This window comes from Hippopotamus amphibius, chromosome 5 (genome assembly GCF_030028045.1).
Source record: "Hippopotamus amphibius kiboko isolate mHipAmp2 chromosome 5, mHipAmp2.hap2, whole genome shotgun sequence".
Lineage (NCBI taxonomy): Eukaryota > Metazoa > Chordata > Mammalia > Artiodactyla > Hippopotamidae > Hippopotamus > Hippopotamus amphibius.
The window spans coordinates 35,416,252-35,435,575 of NC_080190.1; the positions used below are offsets into that span (position 1 = coordinate 35,416,252).

At 43.2% G+C, this 19,324-nt stretch overlaps 1 protein-coding gene across 6 annotated transcripts in view; it reads left to right on the forward strand.

The window, feature by feature from the left end:
* The window catches only part of MYOF (myoferlin), a 161,110-nt gene that overhangs the window by 23,725 nt on the left and 118,061 nt on the right, over positions 1-19,324 (forward strand). For 5 of the 6 annotated variants that reach the window (XM_057737496.1, XM_057737497.1, XM_057737498.1 and 2 more), the window contains exons 2-3: positions 2,182-2,237; positions 4,463-4,554. The exons of the other annotated variant lie outside the window; for it this stretch is intronic. In XM_057737496.1, the coding sequence (XP_057593479.1) occupies positions 2,182-2,237; positions 4,463-4,554 (148 nt within the window). The remainder of the gene's footprint in view (positions 1-2,181; positions 2,238-4,462; positions 4,555-19,324) is intronic. 6 annotated transcript variants of the gene reach the window in all.

A 19,324-nucleotide genomic window follows, 5' to 3' on the forward strand; every position in this document is an offset into this window, starting at 1 on the left:
CAGTCTCCTTCGCTGTGAAAGGGGGATGAAAATAATTATACATACCTCCTAGGGTTTTACGGAGATTAGGTGATGTGAGATCATAGAAAAAATATATATTAGTCTGTGTCTTCCCCCCACCCCCCACTCATTTTTCCAGGCACAGAGCTCCTGAAACGCTTGTAATTTCCTAAGTGATAAGAGCACTAGGAGCAGCCCTTGTTCTAATATTTGGTCTTTGACCCAGCCCCTAACACAGGGCTCCTAAAACCCTTGTAAATTCCTACGGGATAAGAGCACTAGGAGCATCTTTTGTTCTAATGGAGCCCCTCTGCATGGGCTCCTGGATGGGGGCTGGTCGTCCCCAGAGAGGCCAAGCCATGATTAGAAGCTTGGAATTTTCAGCCCCACCCCCCGCTTCTCTAGAATGGGGAGAAGGGCTGGAAGTGGAGTTAGTAATAGATCATGCCTATGTGATGAAGCCTCCATTAATATCTCAGAAGTGTGGGGTTTAGAGACCTTCCAGGTGGGTGAACGCGTTCCTATACCAGGAGGGCAATGCACCCCCAGCTCCATCGTGACAGGAGCTCCTGTGCTTGGGACCCTCTCAGACCTCACCCTCTGTATCTCTCCAGTTGGCCGTTCATCTATATCATTTATCAAATCCTATAATAAACTGGTAAATGTGAGTAACTGTCTCCTGCTCTAGCAAATTAATTGAACCCAAGGATGGGGTCATAGGAACCTCAGATTTATTGCCAATTGGTTAGAAGCACAGGTGACAACCTGGACTTGCTGTTGCTGTCTGAGTGGGGAAGGAGGTGCTGGGCCCTTAACCTATGGGATCTGATGCTAACTCCAGGTAGACAGTGTCAGGATTGAGTTAACTTAGAACACCCAGCTGGTGTTGCAGAAAATTGCTTGCGGGGGAACATACCCGGCCCAATGCATCTGGTGTTGGAATATTGTGAATGTTCCGTGTGTTAGTAAAGGAGACACACAGGAAGAAAAACTGGTTTTTTCCCCCTGAAAACAGATGAGTTAAGGCTTACAAAGCCTTTTGTACTGAAACATTAGCTTTCATTTTGTTAAGTATTTGGGGACTTAGGGACTCAGTAGAAGCCCCTGCTCTTTGGACTTTGCTCCAAGGAAACTTTAAGCACTAGCTGGATAAACATCTACTCATCCAGGTAGGTGTATTGATTGTCCAGTCTCAGATGCAGAGAAAGAAGACCTGTGTCTTCAGAAAAAATGAGCCAGGAGTAAAGGATATCCCCAGTTCTCTGCTGGTCCTAGAAAGTGTTCATCTACTAATTACCTTGTAGTAGGCCTGTGAGAGGGAGTCTAACTTCATCTTTAAGCTGTGCTGGGGTCTTATCACATGCCAAGGCAGCACGGGCTTCAGAGCTGAAATTCCAGGTTTATATCAGGGCACCAGTGTTGCATATGAGGTCAGACACATTTCTCAGCTCCTTTGAGTCTCAGTATTCTCATTTATAAATGGGATACCTGTGGGTCAAGGTTACCTTTTTTGACTTTTTTCTGCAACAAGCTGTGGAGATGCACAGGCTCTGGGTGACTTTGGGTGACTGTGGTCTGCAGGACTTGGTGAGGGAGAGACAGAGGGTCACAGCATTTCTGTGATTTTTTTAAAATTTATTTTTTTTGGGGGGGCTGCATTGCGTCTTCATTGCTGTGCGCAGGCTTTCTCTAGTTGCAGAGAGCAGGAGCTACTATTGCATGCTTGGGCTTCTCATTGTGGTGACGTCTCTTGTGGAGCACGGGCTCTAGGCACGCAGGGTTCGGTAGTTGCGGCACATGGGCTCATTAGTTGTGGCACATGGGCTTACTTGCTCCGTGGCATGTGGGACCTTCCCAAACCAGGGATCGAACCCATGTCCCCTGCATTGGCAGGAGGATTCTTAATCACTGTGCCACCAGGGAAGTCCCAGCATTTCTGTGATTTTTGAGTCCCCCATCCCTCAGCTCCTTGTAGATCTGGGGATGGGAAAAATGTTTTTAGACCAAAAATGCTGTTCAGTTTGGAAAACTGATTCAGGGAGCCCCCACCCTAGTCAAATGAAGGTAAAATGTAGGCACCCTGTTTGCCCTCAGGGAAAGGTTTCTTTGAATGCACAAATGAATGGTACAGGCTCTGTAAGTATTTCTAATTGACTGGTATCTCTTATTTTTTATTTGCAGATGAGAAAAAGAAAACAAAGAAAGTTGATAATGAACTCAACCCTGTCTGGAATGAGGTGACTTCATTATTTTTCAATTCCGTTTCACTGGATAAGCTACCTCTGATTGTCCCATCTTTGGTCAGAGGCTGACTCTCCCATTTGGAAGGAGAATCTCTGCATTTCACCCCCACCCCCTCCACCTCCCTTTGTGGCCACAGAGATAGCAGAGCTGTTTAAGGACACTACTGCACAGTGACATCTCCTGTGCGGTAGTTGTGTGGCGAGTGGAACCTGGGCGGGGTGAGGAGGGTGGGGTTCTAGCCTGGGCAGCCATGCGCTTGCTGTGTGACCTTTGCCAGTTATGCTGCAAATTGGGGAACATCTGTAGAGCGAGGGGTGGGATTAGATCATCTCCAGAGTCCCAGAGGGAGAGCCCCATAATTAAAAACATATCTGCATGTGATTAATCAAGATTGTATTACATGATACTTTGGGTGTCTGGAAGAGTAATGTCATTTATTGTTTTTTTGTTGATAAAAGTAAGAAATGCTTAATGTAGAAATTTTGAAAACTTCAGATCAGCTTTAAAAAACTCCTTTGGTCCTACTAGCCAGAAGCAACTACCGTTAACATCTTGGGAGGTATCAACAAATATTTATTGGGTGAATATATTTAATAGGATGTCTTAGAGTAAGCCAATTAGTATCATATAGCGAATGCAGTTTTCTATCCTATTTCTTTCCTACTATTATATCCTGAACATATACCCCAATCATTCCTTTCAAAAATATTTTTGTCTATGTAATATTGTATTATTGTTATACTTTATATACCTCCTCCCACTATTGTCTTTATATCTATTTTATAAACGGTTCAGTGTTTAATAGATTTATAGATATGTGAAATTTTTAATTCTTTCCACTGAGTAGGATTTTCCCACGCTGACTAATTTTTGAAAAGTTGATCATCCACCCCATTGTTTTTCCAAAAGTCAGGTCAAACTTTTCTGGATAAGTGTAGTGATAAATGTTTTTTTGCTAAATCACCAGGCTGTGAAGACTTCCCCTCCACCAACTGCAAATCCCTTCTCCCCTTCCCCTCCCAACCAGTTTCAGTATCTCTGTAAGATGAAGACTACTTGTCCTCATTGGATGAGGCCAAGACTAAAAGCTTCTTAATGCCTATCTGAAATGCACTGCTGGTTTCATGTAGGTTGAGAGGGAATTCCACTTCTCTGCAATTTGCGTGGAATCCAGAACACAGCCAGCTGGACTACCAGCTCCATGAGAGCCAGAGGCCTGCCTGGTTGCTCCCTATGGAAACTGTGGTTTCCTAGCACCTCACACAGAGCTCCAAGACTAAAACGAGAAGTACATGCATGTGTGCATTTAGTGATAACATGCCTCTTTATATTTGAGCTCAATCCGTGTGGTCCAAGGCAGAGAGGTATATGGTCACGTGAGAAGGCGTGTTCGCCACAGGGCATCATCCATCTCACCCCATTTTGTTTCCGAAGCATTTTTTTTCTCATAATGCGTATGTATTTATTAAGTACACTTCCAAATTGCAGTTTTATAACTGAAATCAAACCTAAATGAGATGCCAACCCGAAACTTATTGGGATTGATGGACATGAGCTGTGAGACGCCTCCTCCATCCGTTTCAAACCCGTTACAAGGAGGATCAAATCATCATCAGGAACTGCTTTATGTAATTCATTTATTGCATAAGCAAAGGCATCAGTGGTACTAAGTTGACTTTTTTTTTTTAAAACATTTGCCATTAGAAAGCAATTTACTGCATTAAGATGAGAGACTCACCTGACTATAGCACTAACCATGGTAGGACTTAAAATAGGGGCTGATGCATTTCAGAAAATGTTTTCTTAGATTATTCACCTCTTTTTTTGATATGATTAAGAGAAATGAATAATTTAAAAATAACCATTGAAGAAAGTATTTTCACATACACATTTTATTCTATTTGTGCTTCAGTTGTGGTAGGCATTAAGTCTAGTTCTCTGCCTGTGAAATGGATTTGGTGGCTTGTCCAAAACCACGGAGCTTAGCAAATGGGAAGCTAGGAGTAGCCACCAGGTCTTTTGGGGCTAAGTCTGGTTTGCTTTCCCACGAGCCTCAGCAGCCTCCAGGTTCAGAATTTGATCACTTCTAACTATAGAATAGAGTACTTCAAAAGATTGTCATTGGTGAAGATGACCCAATGTTTAGTATTGGTGCAGCTGATTATATTCCTGGATCCTTTTAACAGCCTTTTTGTTTTCATAACCTTTCTGTGGACAGATTTTGGAGTTTGACTTGAGGGGTATACCACTGGACTTTTCATCATCGCTTGGGGTTGTTGTGAAAGATTTTGAGACAATTGGACAAAATAAGTAAGTTGATTTCAGTTGTTTTTCTCATTTTACATATTCTCTTACTATTGTTTATTTTGTTGAAGGAACACATCTTTAATAGCATATTATGATATTTCCAATACAACTGTGCTTTAATTCTGTGCACCCCCCCCCGCCCCCCGCCGCCATGAGCTAATATCAGATGTGGCTAATCAATCACGGTGCTTTTTCCCAATGACTGCTGTATTCCTAAGAGGTTACAAGCATTAAGCCACCACTAGTCTAGCCTATTTGGCACTTACAGGGAAACCTGTTTACACTCCTGCAATTTCTTTTTTAACTACGTGTAGGCACTGATGGTTTATCCAAACGGTAGCTTTATTGGACACAAACAAAAACCATTTCTTCTTCTGATTACGTGTGACCCATGTATGTCTCATTCAGGTTCTCTTTTCGGCCCTGCTTCCATTTTAATGTCTCACTGGTTTTTTAGACCCAACAGATCCAAACCAGATTCCTTGTCTTACTGCCTCTGCCACTTTCAGATGTGGAAGAGTCATGGTGGTGCCCAATGGTGGCACATAAGGCTGTCCCCTGGCTAAAGCTGAGGTTCCCGTGGGACAGAATGACCTCAGTAAATCTACCCCAATCCTTGATCTAGACTTCGGCCTTAGACTTGGAACGCAGTCTTAGGTTATCAATTCAAACTAAGCTCACAAGAGAACAGTTCTTAAAATCATAATACTTGTTATTTTCCAATGGAAATAAATTGCCTGGTTGGGGAGGGCATTCCTACTCTCTAATTAATGAATTTAAAAAACACTTTATTTTATATTGGAGTATAGTTGAGTATAGTTACAAGGTTGTGTTAGGTTCAGGTGTACAGCAAAGTGATTTAGTTATATATACGCAAATATCTATCAGATTCTTTTCAAATATAGGTTATTACAGCGTATTAAGTAGAGTTCCCTGTGCTATACAGGAGGTCCTTGTTGATTATCTATTTTATATGCAGTAGTGTGTATACATTAATCCCAATCTCCTAATTTATCCCTGCCCCCCCATCTTTCCCCTTTGGTAACCATAAGTTTTCTATTAAGTCTGTGAGTCTGTTTGTATTTTGTGAATAAGTTCATTTGTAACATTTTTTTAGATGCCACATATAAGTGATGTTATATGATGTTTGTCTTTCTCTGTCTGACTTACTTCACTTAGTATGATAATCTCTAGGTCCATCCACATTGCTGCAAATGGCATTATTTTGTTCTTTTTCATGGCTGAGTAATATTCCATTGTATATATGTGCCACAGCTTCTTTACCAATTCCTCTGTCAGTGGCCATTTAGGTTGCTTCCATGTCTTGGCTATTGTAAATAGTGCTGCAGTGAACATTGGGGAGCATGTATCTTTTTGAATTATGGTTTTCTCCAAATATATGCCCAAGAGTGGGGTTGCTGGATCATACAGTAGCTCTATGTTTAGTTTTCTGAGGAACCTCCATACTGTTCTCCATAGTGGCTGCACCAATTTATATTCCTAGCAACAGTGTAGGAGAGGTCCCTTTTCTCTACACCCTCTCCAACATTTATTGTTTGTAGACATTCTGATGATGGCCATTCTGACTGGTATGAGGTAATACCTCATTGTAGTCTTGATTTGCGTTTGTCTAATAATTAGCAATGTGGAGCATCTTTTCATGTGCTTTTTGGCCACCTGTATGTCTTCTTTGGAGAAATGTCTATTTTCTTTCATGTCATATCTCATGGGAAGACAAATTACTCTGTATCTTTGATTGTAAGATATCATTGACCATAAGATGTACTATTAAGTTAATGACAGGGTTTGGGGGGGACGGGAAGAAGCCTGATATTAAATGCCCATGTCAGTTGTAAGAAGCATCCCAGTTTTTAGTAATGTGAATTTATTTTAAAATGTATGTCTTAGCCTTAGATACATTTGCTATGATCACTGCAATGAGAGCAGTAGGTTAGACTGAATTAGTTGAGATGGGGTGGCCATATGCTCTGATTTGCTTTGCATAATCCTGGTTTATTGTCCCAGCGCAATGATTTATGATGTTGCTTTTGCTGTCAAGGGTGGCTTGGTTTGGGCAGTAAATTAGATGGTCATCCTAGTCATTGGGGTCTTCTGCTTAATGGCATCAGACTAAGAGAGGCTGGGCAGTGCTTTGATAGCTCTTGCTTATGTCCCCTTTCATGAGAGCCTTTCTTCCACGCTTCGTGGCTGACCAATGCCCCGTGTGACCGATGCATTTTTTTTTTTAAACTATATAAATACATTCCGGCAGGTTCTGGACCTACTCTCTTGGATCGAAAAACCATTCTAGCTTTTTTAGGTTATGCTGTGCATCTCAGCTTTGAAGCAATTATGTGATTTTCTACCCCCCACCCCAACGTCCAGAGGGCAGTTTTATTTCCCAAATTTCAAAGTTCTGGGGAAGCAGGTGATTGAGCCTCACTGTAGCCTCCTGTAACTAATAATAGTTCTTTCTCTTCTTTCCTCTCCTCTTTCTGCAAGTGGTACCACTGTTTATATTCTAGACCAGCCATCTCCAATAGAAATATAGTGCAGGCTGCATATGTAATTAAAATTTTTCTAGTAGCCATGTTATAAAACAAAAAGAAACGGACAAAATGAATGTTAATGGTATATTTTACTTAGTGTATATAATATTTCTATATGTAATCAATATTTTAAAAATCATTAAGACATTTTATGTGCATTTTTTTCTTACTAAGTTTTTGAAATCCAGTGTGTATTTCACACTAACAGCACATCTCTGTCCAGACTAGCCACATTTCAAGTGCTCCCTCACCACATGAGGATGGTGGCCACCAGAGTGAAAGCACAGCTCCAGACCACTGGGCTCAAAAACCTCAGGTCTCTATGGATCCTCTTCCTTTCACATCCTATCCAATCTGTTGCCAAATCTTACTTTTCTTTCTCTCCACTGTTTGTACCATGTATTTCTTTTTTTTTCTTTTTCTTTTTAGTTTTTTTGGGCTGCATTGGGTGTTTGTTGCTGCGTGCTGGCTTTCTCTAGTCGTGGCAAGCGGAGGCTACTCTTTTTTGTGGTGCGTGGGCTTCCCATTGTGTTGGCTTTTCTTGTTCCAGAGCATGAGCTCTAGTTGCACAGCCTTCAGTAGTTGCAGCACACAGCCTCAGTAGTTGTGGCACGTGGGCTCGGTAGTTGTGGCACATGGGCTTTGTTGCTCCGCAGCATGCGGGATCTTCCCGGAACAGGAATCGAAACCTTGTCCCCTGCATTGGCAGGTGGATTCTCAATCACTGTGTGCCAGGGATGTCCCACCATGTGTTTCTTACTTGTAGCCACAGCCACCAGCCCGGTTCAGGCCTCATCACTTTGTGCCTCATCTATTTTAACAGGACAGTAAAGCCTGGCAGGCTGGCCTGGGAGCTCTCGTCTATGTTTCAAACAAAGTTGTTGCTTTCTTGAATGTTATATGCTTGAGAGAGAGTCAAGATAAATACATGAAGAAATATGTAATAGATCAGGTACACTGAAGTGCTGTAATCTAAGGAGGAAATTGTCATAGCCCATGAAGAAAACTAAAGCAGAGTAAAAGGATAGTTACTGAGGGTGGGGGAAAGTTTTACATGAGGTTATGGTAAGGTGCAATTGAGCACAGACCTACATAAAATGAAAGAATGAGCCATGTAGCTTTCTGGAGGGAAAGAATATTCTTGGCAGAGAGAACAGCAAGTGCAAAGGCCCTGAGGCAGGCGCGTACTTGGGTGTTGGAGAAAGGTTGAAGATGCCAGAGGGCTGGGGTGGGGGAAGGAGATGAGATCAGCAAAGCCACAACAAGCATGGCTTTGTGAGCCATGATTCAAGCTTTGGATCCATTCCTAGTAGGATGGAAATCCATTGAAGGGTACTGAGTATGATCTGACTTACATTTTTAAAGTATCACTTGGGCTTTCTATGCAGAGGTTGGATGTAGGAACCAGTTAGGAAGTGGGGAAAACAATACTGAGAGAACATTATATATTTATTTTATACCTGTTGAAAACACAGTGGGGCCCTTGGATGACAGCAGGGCAATATTTTAGGTATATTTATCCAAAATATTTGTGTATTTTGGCCTCTTATTTTCTTCTTGGCTTTTCTGCTGAAGATTTGGCTTTGAGGCTGTGCTCCCTGCTCAGTGTGGGAACGCCTCCGTCACCTGGAAGTGCAGGGTGGGGGCAGAGGATTTTTCTACCAGCTTAAGGAATGTCTTGCCTATGGACTTTCCCATTGCCATGGGGACTGGCTGTGTAAATAGGGCTCTCACTCCAGAGTCTGCAGCCCCAAGGCATGTAAGCAAACAGCACTAGGCTGCCTGGGTTTGCCTGAGCGCGGTGCCCACGCCCACAGGAACTGGACCGGGCAGTCTGAGCATGCGGAGTGCTGGCGCATCAACATCCCTCCCCAGGCACGGCGAGCTGGTGGGGCTGTGCTGCGCAGACTCTGTTTGTTCTCATTTTACAGTCATCCAGCCAGCCATGTGGGCTTGAAAAGGTTGAGGGAAGACCCAGAGGAGCCTCTTGGTCACATGATGAGCATGAAATGGTATTTTTAGCTGAAATGTCAGAGTGGAAGGATTTTGCCAGTGGCTGAAGAATGAGAGTTCGCTTCGCAGACAGGCAGTGTGGCTGTCCCTTAGTGAGCCCTTCGAATGCATTATCCCATCTAATCTTCCCAGACACCCAGTTTTTTCTCAGAGAGGTTTAGTCATCTGCTCAGAGTCACACAGCAAGTATGTATCAGAGTCAACATTTATATTCAGACCTGTGCTCTTTTTTTTTTTTTGGGGGGGGGGGGGGTACACCAAGTTCAATCATCTGTTTTTATACACATCTCCCCGTATTCCCTCCCTTCCTTGACTCCCCCCCCCCGAGTCCTCCCCACCCTCCCCGCCCCAGTCCTCTAAGGCATCTTCCATCCTCGAGTTGGACTCCCTTTGTTATACAACAACTTCCCACTGACTATCTATTTTACAGTTGGTAGTATATATATGTCTGTGCTACTCTCTCGCTTCGTCTCAGTTTCCCCTTCATCCCCCGCCTCAGACCTGTACTCTTGACTTTTCCGTTATACTGAAAACCTCTGACCACCTATAGGAACCAAAATGTAGGTGGAATGATTGATTATCTTTTAGCTTAATTTTTTTTTCCCCATGCCGCACTGCTTGTGGGATCTCGGTTCCCTGACCAGGGATCGAACCTGGGCCACGGCAGTGAAAGCACTGAATCTCAACCGCTAGACCACCAGGGAATTTCCTAACCTAAATTTTTGTTTCTGATTTTGCCAAAAAACAAACAAAACAAAACAAAAACCTCAGTCATTATTAGAGTATTGGAACCTCCTACTTAGGTAAAAGTTTTAAGCAGTCATTTTATGCGATTGAGTAATAAGTCACTTAAGCTCATTCCCTACAATGGATAAGATGAGTTCAGAGAATATACCTCATCTCATGTTATTTTCACAATGACCTTGAGCAGTGGAGATGAGACTTAAGGCTCAAGGGTTGAGGCTGGGACCCTGAGCCCTTGGCATCCTGACCTTGCTGTCATTCCACTTGAGTTCCTAAAGGAGAAGCATCTTCAGAAGCCTGGAAATGTAGGAATGAAAGATTTTTACAAGTTTTCAGGTGTGTGTGTGTGTGTGTGTTCTGCTCATGCTAAGATGATGTAACAGGGACCAGATTTACCCTCTCACCTGACACAACCAAAAAAGTAAGGGAAATACATGCCTCAGTGGTTTCAGACACTGCACAGTGGCAGCACCGGACAGCGATCCCCGAGAGAGGGGGATAAATGAGCTGAGCCCTCTGACTGCCCAGGTTTGTGCCTGAAGAGCATTTCCCCCCCCCCCCCCCGCCCCACACACACACATAAACACACACACACACACCCCCCACTCCTGAGATTTGCAGAGGGTTCCTCTTGACTCCTCAGGGGAGTACTGGTCAGTGAGGAAACTGCCTGAGGGCTGAGAGTAGTTAATGCTCCCATCATCCAGCGTGGAAAAACCTTCAGATTCATGAGCATGAGGTAGAGTACTCAGAATGACTTTGCCTCAGCATTGTGAAGGAAAAAATAGATATATCATTGTTAAACAGATACGCTGTTAGGTGACGTTATGAGTAGACATGGACAATGAAACAGGTATAATCATAATCCATAGGTTCAGGAAGGTAGAGGAAAGCTTGAGCATGGAAGGTAGAGACCTGGAAGATAGAAAAAAGGTCCAAATTGAAGTGTAGAGGTACAAATTACAATGTTTGAGATAAAATGACTGTGATTGTCTGAGTTTGCATCTCTAGTACTGTACTCCTCTCAGTATGTGTGTACTTGCACATTCCAAACCATCACACATACCCCCACACAAATATAGAGCTAAGTTAGAGGCATCACCTGAAGGTAAATCGTCTGTCTTGGCTGTGGTGTGAGTAAGAAGGAGATAACCAAAGACTTCACGGTATACCTAGGAGGAAATTTACCCAAGTTCATGCGTAAGAGGTGGTGTGGGCAAGTGGTCAGCTGCGCGATCATGAGATTAATGTGGATTTTGACTCTGCTACTTACAGGTTGGGTGGCTTTTGGCAGGTTTCTTCATCTTCATAATGGTGGCTGGGATACTTCCTCAATAAGTGATAGACATAAGCACAAATTTAATATAATTAAGGAAAAAAGAACTTAAATTTCCTGATGAACAATATAATAGCTGATGTCTCTTGTGGGCTTACCATGGACCAGGAATTGTGCTAAAACTGCTCCACACACAATCAGTTTTAATCTTTATAATGACTTTGAATCAGACAGGCTTATTGATATCTTAGAGTTGAGAAAAATGTAGCTCAAAGAGGTTCACCAAATTGCTTGAAGTCACGCAGCTCTTTAATTGGAAGCATGTGGATTTAGCCTGGTAAATCCAGAGTTTAACCTCAGACCTTCCCAGGTTTATTTCCCGTGTGTGTGTGTGTGTGTGTGTGTGTGTGTGTGTGTGTGTGTGTGTGTTTGGTTTGAGGGCCAGGGTGCCAGGATGTGAGAGGACAGCGTAACTAACACACACACACACACACACACACACATGCACGCACGGTAGTGCTGGGGGCTATAGAATTAGAAAAAGCAGAATGTCAGACCTGGGTTATAAAATATACTAACTCCCTGGGGAAGGATTTGTTTTGGTTTTGGTTTGGTTTTTACTTAGAGAAAACAGAATGTGGTTTGGAATGAAATTAATTTGATGGGACAGTGTGGTATCACTTATGAGAAATTTTTGTTTTCTGGTGTATAAAAGACCTTGTGTTCAAGCTTTTAATACTTTTATTTCCCCTAGTGGTGAGACTCACTTCTGCCCTTACCATGTGTGTACATGTGGGATTTATTGAGGAGGTCCCCATGACCTCTCCTTTAACCCAGCGTGCTTGGTGAGAGGGGTTGAAGCAGGTTTTTCTACCTGGAGTAGTAGCTTCTCAAGCTGTGTGAAAATCTAAACCGGGGCAGATGTACTCTCAGGTCTAATTTCTTTTTAGTTCTGTGTTTCCAACAGGGTGGCAAAACTGTGCAAAGATCAAAGCTGGTTTGAGCTGGCTGGCTGTGGGTGCTGGAGAGGCTGAACCCTGCTGTTTGGGGAGGCCAATTAATTAGCTGCCGCAGCCCTGCCAACATCCATTACCACCTGGCGAGTAAGTAAAGGTGTATCACAGCCCTAGAGAGAAACACCCAGAGAGGCTGAAAGAGAAAGGCATTTCACAATGACAAGAACTGTAATTATCTCCTAATTGTGCTTGGAGGACCATCTCTCAGGAGAGGAAGCTTTATAACCTATAAATCATATGCAAGGTCATTGGACTATCTTCAGTGATGTATCAATTAGTTTATTCATTCAACAAATATTTGCTGATGCCTGCTGTGTGGCAGACACTGCTCCAGGCGCTGGGGGTGCTCCACGCCTTTCATGGGGCTCACATCTGGAGTGGATACAGCAGACGATGAACAAATAAATCCACATATAGTTTACCAGATGGTGATAAGTATGATGAAGAATGAAGTAGGGAAATAGGGGAGAAAAAAGCAGGGTAAAGTGTGGGTGTGTGCGCTGGTTTGGAAAGGTCTTTTATATAGGGATTTGTTCTGGGGTCTGTTTATAATGAAACATCTTCTGAGACCTATGTCTTTAAAAATTCATTCAGATTCCACCAATTGGATTGTATGAGAATTCAGCTACAGCTGAAGTTTACTTCTGGTCTAACCCTGAAAATAAAAATTGTTTTCCAGACAGGTTCATGGTATACATAGCATTGAAGATGGGGAGGGTACTATTTGAGGTACATAAGAGAAAAGATTGATTTTAAGAACTGTGCACAGTGATTGTATAGAAATGGCTGTGGGTAGTTACAAAGGGTTCTTATCTGTTCCTTCATGCCCTCCTGCCCACACTCCACATAGATAAACCCGCCTTCCTGTGACTGAGGCTGTGCACGAGTTCAGACCAGCTTTCCCTGTAAGTACTGACTTGTAGTCATATTTTTTTTTAGGATTCCTTTTTCTAGAATAGTGTCTGAAATAATGATGAAAAGTGACACTAAGCACTTACCAGATCATGAGTTTAATCCTTACAACAGTACTGTTAGATAGGAGCTGCCATTTTCCCCACCTTGCAAATGAGGACACTGAGGTTCAGAGAAGTTACACAATCCGTGGTACAAGGATAAGTCTGAATCAGTCAGCTCTGTCTTGCTCCAAGTTCTTTTTATTTGCTTACTTATGGCTGTGTTGGGTCTTTGTTGCTGTGCATGGGCTTCTTATTGTGGTGGCTTTGGTTGTTGCAGAGCACCGACTCTAGGCACATAGGCTCAATAGTTGTGGCTCGCAGGCTCTAGAGCATGGGCTCAGTATGGCACACGGGCTTAGTTGCTCTGCAGCATGTGTGATCTTCCTGGACTGGGGATCGAACCCATGTCCCCTGCATTGGCAAGCGGATTCTTAACCACTGCGCCATCGGGAAGTCCCTAGCTCCAAGTTCTTAATCACTATGTTATGCTGTCCCCCTTACTTTATAAGGTCCAAGTAGCAAATAGCAAAATAGCAGGTTACAGTCATTTATTCAAGAAGTAATTCTTGAACATCTTCTACATGCCAGGTGTTAGGCTAGTTAACCCACTCCTGGCCTTGTAGCCTTGCTGCCCTGAGGGCTTTGGGGAGGAGACTGGGCTTCCACTCAGCTCCTTCCCCTGTTAAAGTGATGCCACCTGCAGCAAAGGCTACGCTTGGGAGGGGTAGGCTCTGAATCCTGCAGATCCTGCCACAGCCTCCAGGCTAGTTCAGTGCATGGAGTTTGTTATACCTCCACCTCAAGGGGTTTGTACACTGCTAGGTTGGGGAACCACTGTGTGGACTAGGAGTTTCCAGGTTTTCTAAAACCCCTGCTCCCTTGTGATGAGCTGGACAAAGGCCTCAGGGTCCTCTGACTGTCCTGGTGTGGGGTAGGGAGGGGAAGTCACGGGAGGGCACAGGTAACTAGGGCTGCTGAGTAGACTTTGATGGAGTTTTGCTTCTTCCTTTGTTCTATCAAATAATTGATTTCTATGTCCATTTCTCAAATGTGAACCTGTATTATCACCTTGAATGTACTTTTAAAAAAACTGCACGTGTTCTCCTCTCCCTTTGCCAGCTACCTTCCCTACCGCCAGCCCTTCACCCACCCCTCCATCTGTTCTAGACCATTGTTTCTCAAACTTCCTGGGTATGTATATGAATTAACTAAAGAAAAAATCTGACTCAGGGTCCTGGGATTCTGTAACCGCCCTGCCGATTCCCCTACAGAGAATTCTGGGGAACCACATTCTGAGAAATCGTTTTATGAGCTAATCCGGAGTGCGAGGGTGGGAGAGTCAGAGGCTTCCCCACAGGTGAGGTAGATGGGAGACCCGGGGAGGTGCTTTCCTGGGTTCCCTGTGATAGGATTTCTGCCATGGCTGCCCCAGCCTCTCCCACCAGCTGGTAGAAAGCGAGGTGCAGGGCGGGACGCTCCCACTTTTTGGCTCAGAGCCAAGGGAGGAGCTCGACTGATACTGGCCCAGGGGAGGGAGAAGTGTGGGGAGGGGACGGGACCCAGCTGAGCATTCCCACTGGCCTTCCAGGCCTGGCTCAAATGACAGGCCCAGCTGGCTGAGAGCCCAGTGCTTCAAAGGGTGGGCGAGTCATGGTCCTGCAGGAGACCTGGGAGCTGCTCAGAAAAGTATTTGTTCCCTAGCCCAGTTGGGGATTGCTACTCCCCCTCGGAGGATGGGAAGTTGGTAGTCCTGCAGTCCCTGGGAGCAGAAACAATGCAACATGTGATTCACTTTCCAGCCTCCAACTTATTTTTCCTTTCCTTCATGGTGGAATTTCCAGTAAACCCTCCTCCAGTAATCTATGTGGGCTGTGTCCCTGCTGCACAGAAGAACAACTCGCTAGATGTGAGCTCCCCAGATTAAGAACTCAGCCAGCAAAGCCCTTACTCACCACAGTGGCATGCGGCTGTTAACATTTGCGTCCAGGCCAACGGGGAAAACGTTTTCCATTTCTCTTTTAAGCACACCAGACTCTGTTTTAACGAGAAAGAAACAAAAGTTCTTAACCAACACTTGCATGACTGAGTTGACTAGCTTACAGTTAGACTCTTTAGTTCTCCCAAACCGAACATCTAATTTTCAAGTAGTTCCATTGCTTAGAATTAGTTTGATGTTGCATAGAAAACCAACAACAAACTCTATGGGCAATCGTGGACTGAAAGGAATAGGAACAGGGCTGGCTCTTTTCTTCATCGCAGAGTACATCTGGGGTTAATTACCTCCACGAGGAAAGCTGAAGAGCCTTGAGATTCTTTTACTATAAAGTTTCTTTTAGAGACATGGTCCATCTGTTTTAGTGTTGGGTGGAGTCCATGGGGAGACTCTTCTTTTTCCATGAGAACACAGGGCAAAGTTTCCCCTTTACTGTCACACCATAATATTGGAGCATATTTGTAGCATTGGTAATATGAAAGAAAAAGGGTTCTTGGTTTAGTGTCACCTCCTTTAAAGGTAATTGGCTTGTGGTCTGACTGGGCTGTTCTTATCCCCTGTGTAGGAGGCCAAGTCATCCTTTCCCAGCCTCTCACTGTATTTTGTATCCAAGCAACGTCATAGAAAATAGACCAGGGCAGGCTTGCCTTCAGAGTCCTATAGAGTTCAGCCTTACCATAAGGGATGTTTTTCAAATCTCTTTGAAGTTGTAACTGTTTACATCTTTCTTCAACTCTACCTAGCCTTTAAAAATATTTTGGGGATTAAAATCTTTCTAGGCTTTCTAAACACACACTATCTTTACTTCAGAAAAAAGAAATGTAAGTTTTCTTTTACGTCTCCCTCCCCGGCGCCCCAAGCATAAGAATTTTATGACAAAAAAGCAAATGTTAAGAAACGGGAGTAAAGGTTTCTGAAAGAAGGAATTGTGGTCAGGCTTTGCATTTGGCTTCTTTCATTTTATTCTACTCCTGGTCTGTTATGTGTTACCATCTTCTCACACCCTCTCATGGGGAGGGGAAAGCAGCGGATATTGAATGAGTCAGAATGGAGGTTGTAAAACCACTCAGGGCCATAAAGGGCCAGGAGCTGGGCTTTGTGTTTTAGGCAAGGCTGTTCTTCCCAGTTAGCCACAAGTCCCACCACTCCCTAGTGCCTTCCCTAACACTCACTGTGTTCCACATTTCTGTTACTGGTCTAAGCTTTCCTCCTGACACCCTGTGGGAATTTAAGTTTGACTCCTGATGTTATAGGCCAATACCTCTGAAGGCAGAAAGCTTGCCTAGTATTCTGAATTGTTCATTATGGACATATTCTAGGATATTTTTTTCCCCTAAATCAATGGAACAAAGGTTTTAAGAGAAAAGGAATGTATAACCTGAGATAGTTTACTGAGTAGACATACATAGGAACATTGCATACATAAGCCAGTAGCAGACTTTCAGAGCTAAAAAGGGTCTGAGGGATTATTTCAGTCCACTCATTTTCAGATAATGAAGAGGGCTCAGATTTGGGTGACTTAGCCAAGTCTTCAAAGGAAGTTGGGACATAGGTAGGGCTAGAACAGGAACTGTCTAACCCACTGGTTCTCAACCTGTGGTGATTTTGCCTGTCAGGACCACTGGCAGTGTGTAGAGATGCTCTAGTGGGTAGAGGCCAGGAATGCTGCTGCGCATCCGACAACACACAGGACAGTCACCTATAACAAAGAGATGCAGTTCAAAATGTCAGTAGCATGATGCTGATAAATGCTGGTTCACCCTCAGGTCAGCCCTCTTTCCACTTCAGCATCGTTGTGCATGCTGTATTTTTTGTTTTGTTCCAGGGATTATTTATTGTTGATAGAGACTCAGGTCATCTTGGCTTCAGCAAAAGAAAATCAGTACATGTTCAAGTGTACAATGTCATGATTTTAATTGTAAAGTTAGGTTTTGAATCATGGAACTGTGAGGGATAAAATCCAGTGTGTTTTCATGTCTTTTAAGATGAATACCAGTCAGATAAGTTTTAAACCTGTAGTTTTCACATTCTGTTCTTCTTAAAAAAAAAAACAAAACAAAACTGAATTAACCAACCCCTTGGCCTACTGTCTTAAAACATGGAGAGAAGTCCATGGAGAGAAGCTCACACCCTGTGGGGCTGAGGGAGACGTGGAAAAGATTTTGCCAGGGGCTCTCATCTTGTGTGAGGCCTGGTTTCCTTCCCTGTTTCATCAGGTGGAGATGAAGTCATGGGTAGTCTCTTGTCCTCAATATACCAGGGGAATAAAAATCCAAGTGAGAAGAAAACATACTCATGTTAAAAAAAACAAAAACCTAACATACTGAGTGAACATACTCATCTGAAAAATTACTCTGTAAAGGTCCCATCAATTCTCAGCACTGACAGAGAGACCTAATGTCTATATTGACCTAAAAGGGCTGAAAAGTTAACTCTTAATGCCCTGGAGGCAAAATTTTTCTTTTCCGTTGTCAGTAACGGACTCTACTTGTAATATTAGAAAAAATAAGAATCCATCACGATTGTTGAATGTCTTATGTGTGTTTGGTCCAAGTCGGTGCACTCTTCCAAGAAACCATGTGCAAATGGTTCATATCATTGGGTAAACTGTCTGAAACAGTGCTGTAGTGATTTTTGGTCTTGTGCAATATATCTATTCACAGAAAGTGAAGAGTCACTTATTATAAGTCACTGGATGTATGTGGTTGGATGACAGACCCCAGATCTACAATCAGGTCCTGTTTCTGAGGTCTGAGTGGGGAAGGAGAGTACAGATATATGTCAGTTTAAAAATGTGTCTATGTTGACATCAACTTTCACTTCCTGTTTAAAACAAAATGTACAACATTTTTTAAATGAGTATTTCTCCACAGGGGGAAATTTCCTGATTATTGTTTTTGCCTGAAATCCCAGAGCTATCTTTATTCTCAACTACAGTTTCTTCACCATGGGTTTTTTGATATAAGGAATCTCTTCTATTATTTTGAGGACTTGATGTTTAGTTTTCTAATTTTAGGCTAACGATATTCCATGCTATCATATCTGCTATTGGTTAGTATAAATCATTGCAAATATAGACAAGATATAAGTAAATATTATTTAAAAATTCTTACTGTTTCTCTTTTCCTTTTTCGGTATCCATACTGAGAGCACACCCCTAGACTCTTTGGTTTTTTGTTTTGTTTTGGGCTGAGTGGGGTCTTGATTGTGGCCTGTGGATCTTTCCTTCTGGAGCATGGGCTCTCCGTTGAGGCGTATGGGCCCCAGGGCACGTGGGCTCTCCTGTAGAGGCGCGTGAGCTAAGTAGTTGTGGCATGTGAGCTCAGTAGTTGTGGCATGCAAGCTCAGTAGTTGTGGCATGCAGGCTTTATTGCGCTGCAGCACATGGGATCTTAATTCCCTGACCAGGGATCGGACCCTCATCCCCTGCATGGGAAGGCGGATTCTTTACCACTGGACCACCAGGGAAGTCCCTCTTTGCTTTTTGATTGCATTTCACAAAGAGAACTTCAATTCACCGACTCTCATAGCATGTTGTACGTTATAACCCCCAATTTACAGACTGTATTCCACAGGTTGCAGTTTTATATTGACTAACTCCCTGGGGATGTGCGTTGTATTAATTTTTTTGATCATGTGCCCTAACTACAAAAATGTTTCTTTCCTTCACTCAGTAAATATCTATTAATAAGCAAACTATGTTCCAAGCACTGTGGTTAGAGGAATGAATAGAGCAGGAAACAATCCCTGCCTTTCAGGAGCTTTACTCTAGTAAGGAGGGACACAGGTGTACTTCTGTACCAGTATGTTATATATACTAGAGGTAGATGGTCAAAACCACAATGAGCTATTACCTCACACCTGTCAGCATGGCCATCATCAAAAAGACCACAAGTAACACATGTTGGTGAGGATGTGGAGAAAAGGGGACCTCTGTACACTATTGGTGGGAATGTAAATTAGTGCAGCCACTGTAAGAAAACAGTATGGAGGTTCCTCGAAAAACCAAAAATAGAGCTCCATAGGACCAGCAGTTCCACTTGCGTATATATCCGAAGAAAATGAAAACGCAAATTCAGAAGGATATCTGTACCCTAATGTTCATAGCAGCATTATTTACAATGGCCAAGACATGGAAGCAACTTAAGCATTCATCCACAGATGAATGGATAAAGAAGATGTGGCACATATATACAATGGAATGTTACTCAGCCATAAAGAAGAAT